The sequence below is a fragment of the Postia placenta genome (assembly GCF_002117355.1).
Source record: "Postia placenta MAD-698-R-SB12 unplaced genomic scaffold POSPLAscaffold_14, whole genome shotgun sequence".
In the NCBI taxonomy this organism is placed as follows: Eukaryota; Fungi; Basidiomycota; class Agaricomycetes; order Polyporales; family Adustoporiaceae; genus Rhodonia; species Rhodonia placenta.
Window position 1 is genome coordinate 517,785 of NW_020169845.1, and position 17,236 is coordinate 535,020.

The 17,236-nt window shown below is 54.5% G+C and overlaps 3 protein-coding genes across 3 annotated transcripts in view; 1 reads left to right on the forward strand and 2 right to left on the reverse strand.

Annotated features, from left to right (window-relative positions):
* Positions 1-8,572: 8,572 nt before the first annotated feature.
* Positions 8,573-10,057, forward strand: POSPLADRAFT_1152348 (hypothetical protein; the record flags this gene model as incomplete). Its single annotated transcript, XM_024486646.1, has 8 exons — positions 8,573-8,722; positions 8,765-8,828; positions 8,989-9,038; positions 9,129-9,264; positions 9,372-9,450; positions 9,590-9,711; positions 9,780-9,947; positions 9,993-10,057. The coding sequence occupies 8 exons, from the start codon at positions 8,573-8,575 to the stop codon at positions 10,055-10,057; spliced, it is 834 nt and encodes a 277-aa protein (XP_024335329.1).
* A 1,199-nt stretch (positions 10,058-11,256) lies between these two features.
* Positions 11,257-13,241, reverse strand: POSPLADRAFT_1152696 (hypothetical protein; the record flags this gene model as incomplete). Its single annotated transcript, XM_024486680.1, has 8 exons — positions 11,257-11,532; positions 11,583-11,929; positions 11,991-12,015; positions 12,175-12,198; positions 12,254-12,440; positions 12,490-12,609; positions 12,668-12,694; positions 12,940-13,241. 8 exons carry the CDS (start codon positions 13,239-13,241, stop codon positions 11,257-11,259), a joined length of 1,308 nt encoding a protein of 435 aa, XP_024335330.1.
* Positions 13,242-16,419: 3,178 nt separating this feature from the next.
* The window catches only part of POSPLADRAFT_1153300 (hypothetical protein), a gene marked incomplete at both ends in the record, with an annotated part of 1,546 nt that continues 729 nt past the window's right edge, over positions 16,420-17,236 (reverse strand). Inside the window, one exon of the mRNA XM_024486733.1 lies at positions 16,420-17,175. Coding sequence (XP_024335331.1) covers positions 16,420-17,175 — 756 coding nt within the window. The remainder of the gene's footprint in view (positions 17,176-17,236) is intronic.

A 17,236-nucleotide genomic window follows, 5' to 3' on the forward strand; every position in this document is an offset into this window, starting at 1 on the left:
TCGCTTCGGTAAGATAAGTCGAACGCCCCCAGCATTTGGTTTTCCCCTGTCGCTCGACCCTAAGTCGCCACACAGGGAGTGTTCGGAAAAGGATCAGGAGGTGGCCGAGGCGCTTCAGAAGGTGCAGGATCTCAGACCACCCCGGTTACAATGGGGCTTTGAGGAGTGGAATGCTGAGCAAGGGCTTCTGTTGTTCCTTGGGTGCGTGTACGTCCCAAAGAATGCGGAGCTCTGGCGGGATATCGTCAAGATCCACCATGACTCGCCGATCGCCGGTCATGGTGGTCTTGCCAAAACCCTGGAGCTCGTGTTGTGGAATTACTGGTGGCCTGGGATGTCCAAATTTGTCAATGAGTACGTCAGCACCTGTGACATGTGCAACCGTACCAAGACATTCCCCGCCAAACCCCAGGGTCCGCTGAAGCCGAATGAGATCCCCGAGCGCCCATGGCAGATCATCACGACCAATATGATTGTCGGCTTGCCGAAGTCTGATGGATTCGACTCGATCCTGGTCACCGCCGACTGCTTCACAAAGCAGGTCCACTTCTCGGCCTGTCATGAGACCTTGACGGCAGAAGGTGCAGCAGATCTGTACATCCGCGATGTGTTCAAGCATCATGAGGCCCCGGCCAAGGTCATATCAGACCAAGGTCCCCAGTTCGCTTCAAAATATCTCCATGCAGTGTACAAAGGACTAGGGATCGAACCGGCGCTGTCTACAGTGTTCCACCCTCAGACAAATGGCCAGACTGAGCGCTGGAATCAGGAGATCGAGCAGTACCTGCATGCTTTCACAAGCCACAGGCAGGATGATTGGGCGAAGCAATTGCCGCTCGCAGAGTTTGCACTGAACAACCAAGTTCACTCCATAACCGGGCACTCCCCATTCTTCCTGCATCAAGGGTACCATCCTGAGATCCAAGTGCGGATCAATCCGATGTCCGCGATGCCTGCTGCCGCAGATCAGCTTAAGATCCTGAAGGAGATTCGCGACGACACGCGCTCTGCGCTCGAGCTATCAGCCGAGCGCATGAAAGTGTATTACGATAAGCACATGCAGGAGGCACCGGTCTTCGCGCCGGGGGACAAGGTCTGGCTTGACGCTCGGAACCTTAAGCTGAAACAGCCGAGCAAGAAGCTCAGTCCCAAGTGCCTTGGGCCTTATGCCATGCGGCGAAAGCTCGGAGACCTGGATTACGAATTAATCCTGCCGAAGTCGGTGCCAGTACACCCGGTGTTCCATGTCTCCTTGCTTAGCAAGTACACGCGTAGCGATATCCCGGGCCGGGAGCCAGAGGAACCGCCTGCGATCGAGGTTGAGGGCGACGAGGAGTACAAGGTTGAGCAGATCAAGGATTTGCGGATCTTCCGGCGTCAGCTGCAGTACCTCGTCAAGTGGAAGGGTTATGACGATTCACACACGTCATGGGAACCGGCGCGCAATGTTGCCAATGCGCCGGCCCTCATAGCCGACTTCCACCGGAAGAACCCGAACGCCCCTCGTCGACTCAATGCTGCTACATTTGGTGGTCTCAACTTTCAGCCAATGCCTTCGCCACTGACTGAAGCACGCTGCCGCTCCGGGTGGGAGATGGGCAAGGGCGCCTCGCATGAGGTCATGCGTGTCGCGACTTGAGGTCAAGCGACTGGGGAAAACCTAAGGGCTGGGGGCGTCCGACTAAGTCTTACCGAAGTGATGGTGAGCTACGCTCAAACCTAAGGCTAGGGACAAGTAAGTTAGTATTGAATAAGTAAGTAAGTACAGGAGCTTACTGACCTAGGGACAAGAGGTCGAAACTGAGGTCCCTAGGGTAGCAGAGGCCGGCTTATATACATGGGGAGATTAGGGCAGGCTGTGCACGTTGGTCCGTGCGCAGCTGGTCTGTGCGCAGCATGCCGACGCGGCCCCGGGGGCCGGTGAGTCAGAGCGGCTGTGTCAGCGGAGCCCGAGCTGTGCCGTGCACTGCCGTCCTATCTAATCTGATCGTACAGTAGATAGTGACGCGTCCATATCAGGCAGGTAGTACAGAGGTCGCGGGTTCGAGCCCACGAAAAGGAAAAAATTTAAAAAACGGCTAGGCGCCGTATCAACTCGTGACATAGCTCGAGCGCAGCGCGCGTGTCATCACGAATCTCCTTCAGGATCTTAAGCCGATCAGCGGCCGCAGGCATCACAGACATCGGATTGATCCGCACTTGAATCTCAGGATGGTACCCCTGATGCAGGAAGAAAGGGGAGTGCCCGGTCGCGGAGTGAGCTTGATTGTTCAATGCGAATTCCGCGAGTGGCAACTGCTTTGCCCAATTGTCCTGCCTGTGGCTTGTGAAAGCACGCAGGTACTGTTCGATCTCCTGATTCCAGCGCTCAGTCTGGCCGTCTGTCTGAGGGTGGAACGCTGTGGACAGCGCCGGCTCGATTCCCAGACCCTTGTACACCGCGTGGAGATATTTCGAAGCGAACTGGGGACCTCGGTCTGATATGACCTTGGCCGGGGCCCCATGATGCTTGAACACATCGCGGATGTACAGGTCTGCCGCACCTTCTGCCGTCAGGGTCTCATGACAGGCCGAGAAGTGGACCTGCTTGGTAAAGCGGTCGGCGGTAACCAGAATCGAGTCGAATCCATCAGACTTCGGCAAGCCAACGATCATATCCGTGGTGATGATCTGCCACGGGCGCTCGGGGATCTCGTTCGGCTTCAGCGGACCCTGAGGCTTGGCTGGGAATGTCTTGGTACGGTTGCACACGTCACAGGTGCTTACGTACTCATTGACAAACTTGGACATTCCCGGCCACCAGTAATTCCGTGATACGAGCTCAAGGGTCTTGGCACGACCACCATGACCAGCGATCGGCGAGTCGTGGTGGATCTTGACTATATCCCGCTGGAGCTCTGCGTTCTTTGGGACGTACACACACCCGCGGAACAGCAGAAGCCCTTGTTCGGCATTCCACTCCTCGAAACCCCTTTGCAGCCGGGGCGGCCCGAGGTCCTGCACCTTTTCAAGTGCCTCGGCCACCTCCCGATCCTTCTCTGAACATTCTTGGATGCGCTTCAAAAGCGACTGGTCAGCTGTCACTGAGGCATGGCCGCGCCTGGCGGAGGCGATGCGGAAGCGCTCTGGCTTGAGAACCACCTGATCGGTGTTATCGTCCTCATCGCCGATCTGATGGTCTGATCGATGCGACAGGGCATCAGCCTTTCCATTGGACATCCTGGCCTTGTGCGTGATGCGGAAGTCGAAGCGAGCCAGGAACAGCGACCAGCATGCCTGTCGGCGCGTGAGGTGCTGTGACGTACGCCAGTACTCGAGATTCTTATGATCGGTTACGATCTCGAACTGATTGGGTAGGCCCTCGAGATAGTGGTGCCAGTCATCCAGTGCTTCGATGATCGCGAGCATCTCCTTATCGTAGATCTCGTAGTTTCGCTGCGCCGGATCCATCGCATGGGATCTGAAGGCAATAGGGTGCCATTTGCCATCATCCTGCTTCTGCATCAACACGCCGCCGGTGGCGTACCCTGAGGCATCGACTTCAATGCGCGTTTCCCGATTAGGGTCGTACAGCGCTAAGACTGGAGTCGTCGCGAAGAGCCACTTGAGCTCGTTGAAGGCGTGCTGCTCTTCCTCACCCCATGGGTCATTCCCTGTGAGCCGGTCGAGTGGTCGCGAGATCTTAGCAAAGTCCTTAATGAAGCGGCGGTAGAAGTTGGAGAACCCCCGGAACTTCTGAACATCTTTTTTGTTCCGGGGTACCGGCCACTCATTAATTCCCTTCAGCTTCGCGGGATCCATTGCCACCTCATCGCCACCGAACACATAGCCGACGTAGTCGACCTTGGGAACGTCCCATTCGCACTTCTCAGGCTTCAGGAACAGATCATTGTCCTGAAGGCGGCACAGAACCTCGCGTGTGACCTTTTCATGCTCCTCTTTGTTGGTGGAGAAGATGAGTATATCATCTAGGTACACAAGGATTTTGCCGCCGACGATGAGATCGTGGAAGATCTCATTCATCATCGCCTGGAAGGTCGCGGGGGAGTTGGTGAGTCCGAAGAACATCACCAAGGGCTCGTACAACCCTCGGTTAGTTACAAACGCCGCCTTCTACTCGTCACCGGCTTTGATCCGGACATTGTTATATCCCCATCGGACATCGAACTTCGTGAAGAGCGTAGCGCCGCGGAATTTATCCACCATCTCGGCGATCAACGGTAAGGGATAATGATTCTTGACCGTGATTGCGTTCAACCGGCGGTAGTCCTGTACGGGTCGAAGCGTCCCTTCCTTCTTTTTGATGAAGAAGAAGGGGGACGAAATGGGCGACTTCGACTCCCGTATATAACCTTTCGCTAACTGCTCCTTTAGGAACTTGTCGAGTTCCTCCTGCTTGTTGTTCGACAATGGGTACACCTTCGAATGGAACGTTGAGTAGCCGGGCACGAGTTCGATCGCATGATCGTAAGGCTTCCTTTCGGGTAGCCGTTCTGATGCTTCCTTGGAGAAGACCTTCAGAAACTCGTGGTACTGTTTGGGTACCGACTCCTCGGCGGTTTTGACGACCTTCTTCTTGATCTCTTCCTCAGCGAACAGCTGGGAATACGTGTGCCCTGCTGCGACAAACAGCTGAGGGGCGCCGGGAAGCGTGATACCCTGCTCCCAGGCTTCGATCAAGTCAGCCTCATCCCATTCTACTTCCACCGAATCTTCTTCGGGTTCGAAGTCCGGGAGCACCTTGCTCCGGCAGGCACCTATGACCGACCGTTTGGACTTCGGCGAACGCCTGCGCGCCGTGGGCCTGACCCCCGTATCACGTGCAGTCACTGCTTGCTCCATTCGGCCAGTCCTTCTGGCGCTACACGTTTCAGGGCATCGCGATAATTTGAGGGAGCCCTTTTCCCAATCTATTTCAGGGTTGTGCTCGCGTAGCCAATCCAACCCGACGATCACATCTTCCGGACCGATGTCCGTGACCGTGAACACCGTCTTCTCGACGTGCTCTCCTATATGCATCTGTAGCACTGCTACCTCTGAGATGCTTCCGTCCTTGTTCAGGGTGCCGTCAATGTTGTACAGTGGAATTGGTTCCTTCAACTTCCGCGTTTGCACCTTATTTTCAATAATGAATCGCTTGTTGATAAACTTTGTGGTGGCTCCGCTGTCTACCATAGCGATTATGTCCTTGTGCCGTCTTTTTCCTTGGAGTCGAACTGGGATGTGAAAATGCTGGGACCCCTGGTCCAACTCATACACCATTGCAGTTGACAATACGTTATACTTGTTACATGATGATACTCGCGGCCCGACGCGTGCGGCACGAAGCGCGGACCGGATTAAAAACCCTCCTCCTTCATCGCTCGATAGTGTTCGAGCTCCTCGCGCATCGACTTCACCTGTGCCATTAAGTCCGCCAGCTCCGATTGCTCGGATTTCGCTGAAGCGGCACTTATACTTGCCGAGGGTGTAGTTGTGATGGGGGCGCTTGTCGCAGCCTGGGTGGAGCCCAAGGCAACCGTAGCCCGCGCGTCGGCGCATTTTGTGTAAGGCTTGTCCTTACAATTGGGGCACTCGAAACGTCGGTACCCTTGCTTCCCACAGCCGAAGCATGTGCCGGGGAAGTTGCCTTTTCCGACGGCCGCGTTGATGCTGGCCGAAGCTGCGTGTGACGGGGGTGCACCACCACGTGCCCCACCGCGTCCTCGACCTCGGGCCGAGAAGAAGTTGTTTAGCTCGGGCCGACGGGCCCGGCTAATATCGAGGATCTGCTCGACTTCGGTGGCGCGCTTCTCAGCGGCTTGCCACGTGGTGAAGGTTTCGAGCTCGATCTTGTGGTAGACGCGGGAGGGGATGCCGCTCAGGTACTTGTCGCGTAGCTCTAGGTCCCCATACCCAGAGCGGTCCGCTGGACCCTTGAACAGCGCGGAGAATTCCGCAGCGGTGCGTTTTTCACGGACCGACTTGTCCGCGCAGAGCTTCGCCAGCTCCACTTGTGCTGCCGCCTCGTCGTTGAGATTTCCGAAGTGGGCCTTGAAGGCAACGGCAAAGGCCGCTTCGTTTGCGAATGGGGTCGTAGCCCCTTGCACACCCACTTGCACCGATGCGAGCTGGGCAAAGTAGGGAGTGGCCCAGGCGCGGGCATCTCCATCAAGCAGGCTGAGTGCGACCTGCACCTTAAGCTCGATGGTGGTCAGCGACGTGTTGACCAGCCAGTAGATGCGCAGCTGCGACAAGAACCGGTTGCATTCGATGACCGTTTTGCCATTGTATCGGAGTGGGAGGAGAAGTTTCAAAGTCTCCTTGTCGGGGGCGGCTGCAGGGGACGACATTATCGGCGTCGGGGGGGACGGAGGACGCTGCGGGGGCGGAGGCGGCTGTGGTGGCCCTCCGCTGGTCGAACTTCGAGAGGAGCGAGTGCTCGAGCGGCCTCTCGGCGGAGTCGGCGGTGAAGGCGCCGAAGGAAGTTCGGTGGGGGGGTTACGTACGTCAGGGACTGCTGACGTGGGGGCGAGCGCTGTCGGCGAGGCGGGCCCAGTAGAATCCTCGGGCTCGGACTCCGAGATTCCTTCTTCACCTGTACCCTCCTCAGGCTCAGGCTCTGGCGCAGGGTCTGGAGGGAGATCTCCTCAAGCTTGACTGGACTCGGCGACAGTTTGGGGAAGGCGGGAGGTAGGGGAGACAGGGCGAGAGTGCCGCGAGGCAGATCGAGATGCGAGGGTGCTTCGGGGTCCGAGCGGGTGTTGCGCTCGTCGGATCGCTTTGTAGCGAGGGTAATCCTCCTCGATCGATCGGGGTGTCCGATTTGGGCACGGTTGCTGCTCGCAACGATAGAGGACTGTCTCAGGGCCGTCTGGGATGTAGACGTCGATGAGGTCCTGGGAGTTGAATGCGTGGATCTGGCCTTGGCAGGCAGCCACGTTGGATGGGGGGAGGACGGGGAGGTGCGCGTACTACAATGGCCGTGCTATGCTAGCTTACGCTACGGCGCCCAAGAAGACACTAGGGTTCGCAGTTCACGTGGGGCCCAGTACTGCTTTTGACTATTATGCAGCAGGAACCTAGTCCACGCGTCCGTGAGGACAAGTACCGCCCACTGAAGTGCAGGTACTGAAGAGTTCGTTCCCTTAGTGTTGGCGATGTATGTAGGGCTATCTACGTATCATATGTATTGTAGAGTATCGTAAGGGTGCGCACCACCCGACCTGTGGGAAAGGAAAGTGATTATAAGGTGTCCCGAGGGGACGCCGGCAGCTTGGGGAGTTTCGACCTAATGTCGCGACTTGAGGTCAAGCGACTGAGGAGAACTTGAATGCTGGGGGCGTCCGACTAAGTCTCACCGAAGCGATGGTGAGCTGTGCTCAAACCTAAGGCTAGGGACAAGTAAGTTAGTATTGAATAAGTAAGTAAGTACAGGGGCTTACTGACCTAGGGACAAGAGGTCGAAACTGAGGTCCCTAGGGCAGCAGAGGCAGGTTTATATACAGGGGAAGTTTAGGGGAGGCTGTGCGCGCTGGTCCGTGCACAGCTGGTCCGTGCACAGCATGCCGACGCGGCCCCGGGGGCCGGTGAGTCAGAGCGGCTGTGTCAGCGGAGCCCGAGCTGTGCCGTGCGCTGCCGCCCCATCTAATCTAATCGTACAGTAGATATGATGCGTCCGTATCAGGCAAGTAGTACAGAGGTCGCGGGTTCGAGCCCGCGAAAAGGAAAAAATTAAAAAACGGCTAGACGCCGTACCAAGTCGTGACACTAGCACTGCATATCTCAGGGCATTGTGATAGTTTTAGGGAGCCTGACTCCCAGTCAATTTCAGGGTTGTGCTTGCGTAGCCAATCCAACCCGACGATCACATCTTCTGGACTGATGTCCGTGACCGTAAACAGCGTCTTCTCGACGTGCTCTCCTATCTGCATCTGTAGCACGGCTACCTCCGAGATGCTTCCGTCTTTATTGAGTGTTCCATCGATATTGTACAGCGGAATTGGTTCTTTCAATTTCCGCGTTCGTACTCGATTCTCCGTAATGAATTGCTTGTTGATGAACTTCGTAGTGGCTCCGCTGTCCACCATTGCAATGATATCCTTGTGCTGTCTTTCTCCTTTGAGGCGCACCGGGATGTGGAAATGCTGGGACCCGTGGTCCAACTCGTACACATTTGCAGTCGCCAATACATTGTACAGATTATTATTACGCGGTCCGACGCGTGCGGCACGAAGCGCAGACCGGATCAAAAACCCTCCTCCCTCATGGCCCGATAGTGCTCCAACTCCTCGCGCATCGACTTCATCTGTGCTATTAAGTCCGCCAGCTCAGAACTTTCCGATTTCGCTGAAGCGGCGCTTGTACTCGCCGAGGATGAAGTGACGGGGCCGCTTGTCGTTGCCTGGGTGGAACCCGAGGCAACCGTAGCCTGCGCATCAGCGCATTTTGTGTAAGGCTTGTTCTTACAGTTGGGGCACTCAAAATGTCGGTACCCTTGCTTCCCGCAGCCAAAACAACTGCCAGGGAAGTCTCCTTTTTCAACGGCCACATTGATGCTGGTCAAAGCTGCGTGTGACTGGGGTGCACCACCATGTGCCTCACTGCATCTTCGACCTCAGGCCAAGAAGAAGTTGTTCAGCTCAGGCCGACGGGCCCAGCTAATGTTGAGGATCTACTCAACCTCGGTGACGCGCTTCTCAGTGTCTTTCCATGTGATGAAGGTCTCGAGCTCAATCTTGTGGTAGACGCGGGAGGGGATGCCGCTCAGGTACTTGTCGCGTAGCTCCAGGTCCCCATACCCAGAGCGATCCGCCGGACCCTTGAACAGCGTGGAGAATTCCGCGGCGGTGCGTTTTTCACGGACTGATTTGTCCACGCAGAGTTTCGCTAACTCTACTTGTGCTGCCGCCTCATCGTCGAGATTACCGAAGTGGGCCTTGAAGGCGGTGGCAAAGGCCACTTCGTTCCTGAATGGGGTTGTTGTCGCGACTTGAGGTCAAGCGACAGGGGAATATCTAAAAGCGAGGGGCATTCGACTGGTTCTCACCGAAGCGATGGTGAGCGAGGCTCAAACCTAAGGCTAGGGACAAGAAATGTATTAGTTAGTGAGGTAAGAAAAGGAATACAAAGGATGCTTACTGACCTAGGGACAAGAGGTCGAAACTGAGGTCCCTAGGGCAGCAGAGGCCGGCTTATATACAGGGGGAGATAAGGGCAGGCTGTGCGCATTGGTCTGTGCGCAGCTGGTCCGTGCGCAGCATGCCGATGCGGCCCCGGGGGCCGGTGAGTCAGAGCAGCTGTGTCAGTGGAGCCTGAGCTGTGCCGTGCACTGCCGTCCTATCTAATCTGATCATACAGTAGATAACAACACATCCATATCAGGCATGTAGTACAGAGGTTGCGGGTTCAAGCCCGCGAAAAGGAAAAAATTAAAAAACGGCTAGATGCCGTACCAACTCGTGACATGGGGTGCTTCGATAATGGCACACTACTTAAATACAGGGGATTCTAATCTACATTGTTCCTGACTCAGTACTGGTTAACGAGCACGGCAGCTTGCCTGTCAGCTGCAGATCGCGAAATTCAACAGACTTACATGCATGCGCAGGCATGTCGACTGCAACATGTTCATGCGCTATCTAGGAGGTGGAATCGGGCATAAGGGTGCTGGTGCATTGATTGCCGCGACAAAGATTACTCTGCAACATGCAACAGAATCAATGCCACAAGGTTCGTCACCTAGCACAGGTGATCCAATACATGTAGTGCTTGTACTCACCCTGCTGATGCATATACAGGCGCAAGTGCGGGCTCTGCCAGAGAGGAAGATGTCGAGATGGGCGACGAAGATGACACTTTCGTCGATGCTGCCGAAGATGAAGACATCATACTTGAAGAAGAGCTCGAGTATGGATATCAACTCACTGAAGAGGATGGAGAAGACGAGCTTCACGAGGACGCCTTTGGTGAGTTTCAGGAGCAGATCCGAGATGACGAAGACGGTGCGTTAGGCCCTGAGGATGGCGAGGACAACTGGGAGGAGATTTACGAAACTGAGGGGTTCGCACAGCTGTAGACGTTGGTTTACTCGTCAGGCGCTGCTCTCACACAACGCATCTCTTACTCAGGCTCAGGGAACATAGATCAGTGGACTGCGAGATTAAATAAATAAAAAATTATTAAGTGCTACTGCTCAGATAAGCTCGCCGGCAGGGTAACGACAGGCTTTCGCTCGCTCAGACACCCCTCCTACGATTGTCGCCCACCGCTGTGATTATATGAGTAGGTATCTGATTGGCATGCCTATGCCATAGAGGCATGGGTTTGACAGACCTTACCTTGATGTCGAGCATTGGCAAACCGCCGCCAGCGTGCGGTGTGAATTGCTGCTCATGTCAGCGATTACATGCGGCGCTGAAATTGCCAATGTGCCACCTGCACAGATATTCCGGCCGGCCTTTTGCTGATGAATTATCTCCAGGCCTGACAGCGCTTCATCCTCTCTTTCACCATCATCTACCCTTGCTTGGTCCCGCGCTCGCATCAATTTGGCTGACGACATGTGTACACATTCAGCAATGGTGAGTACTCAACACTTCCATCAGTCCTACTCATTTTTTCAGTAAGCGCGGATGGGCTGCGGAGCAGGGGAGCACATGCAGTAAGGTGGATGCAGAAAGCGAGTGCGGGGCAGGGGTGCAGCAAATTTGGAGGATGGTGGTAATTAGGGGCTTATAGATAGTGTCTATTTTTGTAACAAAGAGTTTGCACTGTGTCCATCTAATGTCACCTAATGAACTAAAGCTTTCTGACATGGCTGAGTGCGACTGAGGCTGCTAATGAAAACCAACTGACGAAAATAAAAGGATTTAAATTCAGGTTCTAACAGACTAACGAGCTAAGGCAAACTAAGGCAAACTAATTGACCATAACGCTTCTGATGCCGCTGAGACGGCTGACCTCAGTCCGTTAGGCAATTTCCGGTTTTCCTGATGTCATGGATATACAAAATCGTGATTTCCGATACGTTGTTCTAAATCATAAATCAACAAGTACAGCCATAATTATATGTGTTATGGAGATGTTCATAATGAATAGAATCAGGGCCGGCCAAAGACAACGCAATCTCGCATGACGTTGGTTTCACCAGCCGGGTTCAATGACAAGGCGAGGACGGAAGACAACTGGAGAAAACAAGATCCTAATATACATCACTATTTGTTCTTCGCTGACGTGCACCGGCGGGTGTCATAGACTCATCGCGAGGCGCACTGACTACTTTGTAGCAACTTCATCGATACCCAAGCCATCAGTCACCTTGAAATCCTGCATCACATACACCATTTCTCCTTGTGATGAAGCACTTGACGTCGCAATATCGCGAGACGGAGCGAAACGAATGGCACTGCCACCGAATGTTTTCGATTGAGACAGTGTCGCTGCTTTGAAATCTGAAACAGTGGAGCTGGTCGACAAGTCCTTATACGCCTTAGGCAGGCCGTGGGTCAGGCCCAGTCCTACACGGACGATGATAAGAAGGGGGGTGGTCACCTACACGAGTACCGTTAGGACATCGCGGGAACAGCAACGTGTGGACGTACCGCAAGCTGGGTGGCAATGCCTAGAGCAGCCAAAGTCACAGGCTTGCCGGTGAGGTATAGGATGAGCATGACAAGTGTGACAGCGGCGAAGAGTGCGCCAGACTCTATGATGGTGAAGATGGGTGCGAGATACTTGTTCTGTTGTTGATCGGAGCTGTGCGTCCGGCTAGAGGTCATACTGGTGACCTTCATTCCCATATACCACAGCCGCGCAGCAATCACCAGCGTGACGCTAATGTTGACAACGAGGTCCAGGGACCATCCAGCCAAGCCAAGTCCCTTCACCACTGGGCTGTAGATGCTGACTGTTCCACGAACATCGAGAATGGTTGCGCCATACGCTGCCGCTATCGAAGGACAAAATAACTCGGATTAGACACGTTGTCTGCGTCGTGGGCTGTTGCTTACCCATGTGGGCCAGATCGACGATGAGCTAGCAATTCTGAGTCAGGGAGCACGCCTCACTAGATGGAGGACACAAGTACCGGTACAACGCAGATCTTCCAATTGCGGTTCCAGACGACATAGAGACGCCATATCTACCAATCCCGGGATGAGTATTTTGCCGACACAACGGCACACAAACACATACGAGCACGATGTCTTGCAGCCAAACCTGTGGTCAATGAAAAGTCAGAAGGTGCTTTGTTATCGAAATCCCTCGCACGTACGGTAGTATCGTAGAGCACATCTTTTATGATAGATAACGAGGTAGTATCATTGGTCCAATAAAGAGTGGAATAGAGCGGGGATGCGCCGGGCGGAATATATATGAATGCCTCAAGGAGCTGTTGTAAGGAGACTGAGATATGAATGGTTGCGAAAGAGAACAGAATGGTAGAGGTAATGCCCAGCATCCTAGGGTGTACGTTCAGATCATAACGAGGATAATCTACAGCGGGCTGACCATTGGGTGGATCCACCGCGCTTCCAGAATATGATCCATATCGCACTGGCGAAGATGACAACACTAATGCATTTATCAGTACGCTGTCGCTTCACAAAGAATTCACGAGCTACTTCATGGCTGCAGGAAGTAGTGAATTAGTGTGGTGCATCACGAGGATGGCGCACATCTCACATACCCCACAATACGGTTTCTAGCCATATGCCTACAAGGAATATCTTGTCAAGCCGAGGCAAAGCGGCTGAAGTAGAGGCCATTGTTTATTGCAAGCGATTCAAGCGACACAAAGGTGGGCCTCAAGCTCGGGGACAGTCGGTGCAGGCTAGACCGTATTTATCAGGAGCGCATGGAGTAGTCGCAGGTCAAGTAGGTTAAGTGACGTTGGCCAATAGACGATACTCATGAGGATATGGCTTTGATGCTGTGCCGGACAGATCGGAGCTCACGTACGAATTGACATGTGTGATGGAGCCGCTATGACGGATCTGGGACTCAAGCTGTATTGGATTACGTTGACTTCTCTCACTGTGAATTGCTAGCCTTTCGGAGATCCTTGCTGCATCGCACTTTGATTCTTGACAATGCAGATACGTGTCCTGACATCTTGTGACCGGCGCCACCACGGCACCATTGTGATCCACGGGATTTTGAATGTGGAACTGCCAATGGACCACCTTGATGCGCAGGAACACGATGCAAGAAGTGTCGATATGCCAGCACTCTGGGCTGATCTTCGCACACTGGTACTGCATGATTACGGCACAGCGTTTGTAAATACGGGAAGCCAGGACCGGGCTGGTGCGATGTTTTCCCACAGGATCTAGGGCGTTTGAAATCTCACTTTCGGGCCTTTCGGGACCTCCTCGGCCCGAGCAGCCGCTGAATCTCGTCACAAGCTCCAAGTTTCAATGTTGGCCAGACAGAAGAGAATGTATGATGCCCTTGCTGATGATCCAACCAATGCCGAGCCCTTGAGTATGCTGAATGTAGCGCGTCTAGAGGTTGGCTCGGGACCAGATCCTGAGAGAAGGCATCCATTGCAGCTAATTTCATATTGATAGACCTACCCATGAATATCTGTGCGCAAGCAGGGTTGATGTGTTGACTTTTGGGTATGTCGGGCAAGCGTCGCTGCCGGCCCGGGTCACGTGGTCGTGCGCCGGTGTGGGAATAGGACTTATGTAGGCGTCGCGCGCCGTAGGTAGCCCCATCGGTTTGTAACCTGATCCACCATTGATCCCTGTCCATCGAGGATGTTGTCTGCCGGCGGTCTTTCCGGCATCGTTCTCACACAAACCGATCGACAAATCAAGTGCTTTGCTGTTGCCTAGAACCTCGCTATACTACTCTCTCGTCTGGTACTGGCGCCAACATGACTTCGGAGCATGACACCAAGTTCCCCCTCTTGGTCGAGGGGAAGTATCGGGTCTGGGCAATGAAGATGGAGGCAGAGCTGGTTAGGAAGGGACTGTGGGGGGTAGTGGAAGTCGAGGTGGAGCCCAAGGAGGGGGAAGACGGGGCTGAGGCGTTAGCGAAGGAGCTGAAGAAGCGGAAGAAGGCTGACATGGCCAAGGCGCGGGCGGAGATCGTGCTCCGGGTTGGTGACAACCAGTTGGAGCTGTTGGAGGATGAAACGGACCCCCGTGAGTGCTGGCGGGTCCTCCAGGATGCGCACCGTTCACGAGGTTTCGCCACGGAGCTGGCAAAGTGGCAGCAGTTTTACCGCGCGGAGATGGAAGGTGGCAAGACAGCACAGGCTTGGATCTCCCGGGTCAAAGGCTATGCACGGGCGCTCCGGGATGTCGACGTCGAGGTATCGGACCAGCAGAAGGTCCTTGTTCTCATCATGGGACTTGGCGAGGACTTCGAGCGGGTGGTCACAGTGGTTGACGAGATGCCGACAAGGGAGCGCACATTTGACAATGTGTGTGCAAAGCTGCTGAATGAGGAGACGAGGCTCGGGAAGCGGCGGGACAATGGCGAGGTGACTGTCGCCAACGTTGCAGCTTCAGGGGGAGCTTCAGGGGGCAAGGTGACGTGTTTTCGCTGTGGAAAGGTTGGGCACATTCGACGGAATTGTCCAGACAAAAGGACTCATGCGAGCTTGGCGGTCGTGGAGGATGTCTTTGCATTTTGATTGAGCGTAGGCTAACGGCAGCTCGCTTGAGGGGGAGTGTTGACTTTTGGGTATGTCGGGCAAGCGTCGCTGCCGGCCCGGGTCACGTGGTCGTGCGCCGGTGTGGGAATAGGACTTATGTAGGCGTCGCGCGCCGTAGGTAGCCCCATCGGTTTGTAACCTGATCCACCATTGATCCCTGTCCATCGAGGACGTTGTCTGCCGGCGGTCTTTCCGGCGTCGTTCTCACATGATGCAGGATCCGAAGTCAACGGTCGCGATTATGGTCCCGACCAAGCTGCACCCGGCAAAGTACGATTCCCGCCACCATTCATTAAATTAGGACGTTATGTTTCTATAGCCCGCCCATCTCCTCCCGGGGCCCGCTTACGCACACATTGAGCCCAACATGCCTTAGGTCTTACCTGCTGCTGATGTGGGTTCAGGACGATGCATCAATCGTCAAACTCCATCGTCAACACGTATCCCGTGACAGATGTGAGCCATGAGAACATACAGATCTAACTTGATGTGACGAATCTGATGATGTAGCCAATGAACGTTAACAACATTTCGGTGCCCTCCTTCATGACATCTTGACATTTATTTCTCCCACGCGCTGGAGTGTGCTTCTATGGGTCCAGTGTTTGTTTCGTCGTTCGTACAACTGACTCACTGCGGGAGCGTTCTTATGACATACACGGCTCACATCATGCAACAGCAGTGAGTTACGAGACTCGTTATCAAGCGGCATGCATCTCTCTTGACCCTCTACTATCAGTGAGTCGTACTGATCCGCATTCGCCAGAAAACGGTGCCTAGGCTTCTGACTTCTGTGTATGAAAACCAGCACCCTCTGTCTAGAGTTGCTCATCATACAGATGCGCTGTTGACGGAATTACATTACCGTGCGTCCATCTTGAACCATATCTCTCCTATGCCCGCCGGTAGGCATTCACGTCGAGATCTTGCCTTCTTGGTGAACGGGGATCAGTGTGGCGCACCTGAAAAAGGTCTCTCGCTGTCAAGGATCCCAGCAGAGCTCTCCCCTCAGTGATTAACAATCAGAAGAATTCAAGCAGTTGTAGGATATAGATTGCAACGCAGCCTGTCATATTGCACCTCTTCACTGCCGGGTGCGTCGGACATCTGAGTCACATTGGATATAGGCTGGCTAAACCTTGTAATATCGCTTCAATCGATCAGGGTGGTTCAACGTTCAGTCCTATTCCCAAACGTGATGTTGGGGTCATGCCACTCGCGACGTTCTAATAATGCCGTTCAAGACCGTGTGCAAAGGCCCGACCAGCACTTAGGTTTCACGCGCAGCCCCAGCCTGAAACATTGAGGAATTCTCGTGTTAATCTGAATTTAGCGTTTGTAGTATCTCCCCCGAGTTGTCCCACGGGTCATTCTTTGGTGCAGCCTCCATAGCGTCCGAACGTTTCTCCGGCAGAAAATACCTGCAAATGCTCGCGTGCAAATCTTGTGTACCGAAACTGAACGAGTCATCCTTACAGACAGCTCCTGGATTGGACTGAAGGCCCTGACGTCGTGCACACCCATTGTTGGTGGACAAGGAAACGTCCGACAAGGAACCAGTCATGAGGACAAGCGGAAATTGAATAAGCAGACATGCAAGTATCCCTTCGCAGACCGAGCGCTGATGGCACATGTCAGAGAAGCTCCTAATTCACATTACACGAATGAGTACAGAAACGCAGGACACGCCGTCAAGGCTAAAGAAACAGACACCGAAGCACTTGGCACCAAGATATCGAAACAGCAACACACGGCACGAGAGTCATCGTGGACTACACTGATTTCCAGAGCCTGTCCACCCACACCGCAACCTCACGCAATACATTGGTCCTCTCAGGCTCGTGCCATCCCATCGTCAGGAAGTCGTGCGTGCAATCGACCGCTTCGATGTATGTCACCGCCTCCTTCCCCATGTCCGCTTGCAGCCGGTCCCGCAGCGTCACCACAGGATCCAGCGTCATCTCCTCTCCGCCAACCACAATGCATGTACGCGGAATCTGCGAGAACATTCCCGTCGACACCTTCGTCTTCAACGACGCAGGCGAGATCCACACGCTCGATGCCGTCTCCGCGGGCAGGTCACCCACCAACGTATCCTTCGTGTACCCAGAATCGAAGATCGGCCCAACATAGTCTGTGCGCGAGTGTCGCACCATCGACGACCGCGCGCCTGTGTGGGTATTCGCCCAGTCCACCGTAGGCGACAGGAGGAGCAATCCGCCCGCATTTGGTAGATTCGGGAGCTGGTATGTCGCGAGGTAGTACGCGAGCACAAACGCAAGGTTCCCGCCCGCGGAATCACCGCTCAGCAGGATATTCTGCGGCTCGAACCCGACGTCCTGCACCAGATAGCGGTAGCCGGCGATAGCGTCGATGAGGGCAGAAGGGAATGGATTCGCCCTCCCGAGCGGGTGTCCCCTGGTCAGACGATATTCCAGCCCGAAGACGCGTGGGTTGTTGGGGAAGTGCTCCATGAAGCCAGTGAAGCATGTCTTTGAGCCGGGGTCTGATGGAGACGCAGATCCCATCTAGGAGCGCGGGCAGCAAGTGGGTCAGTGACTATCGCTATACATTCATATTGGTCCACAC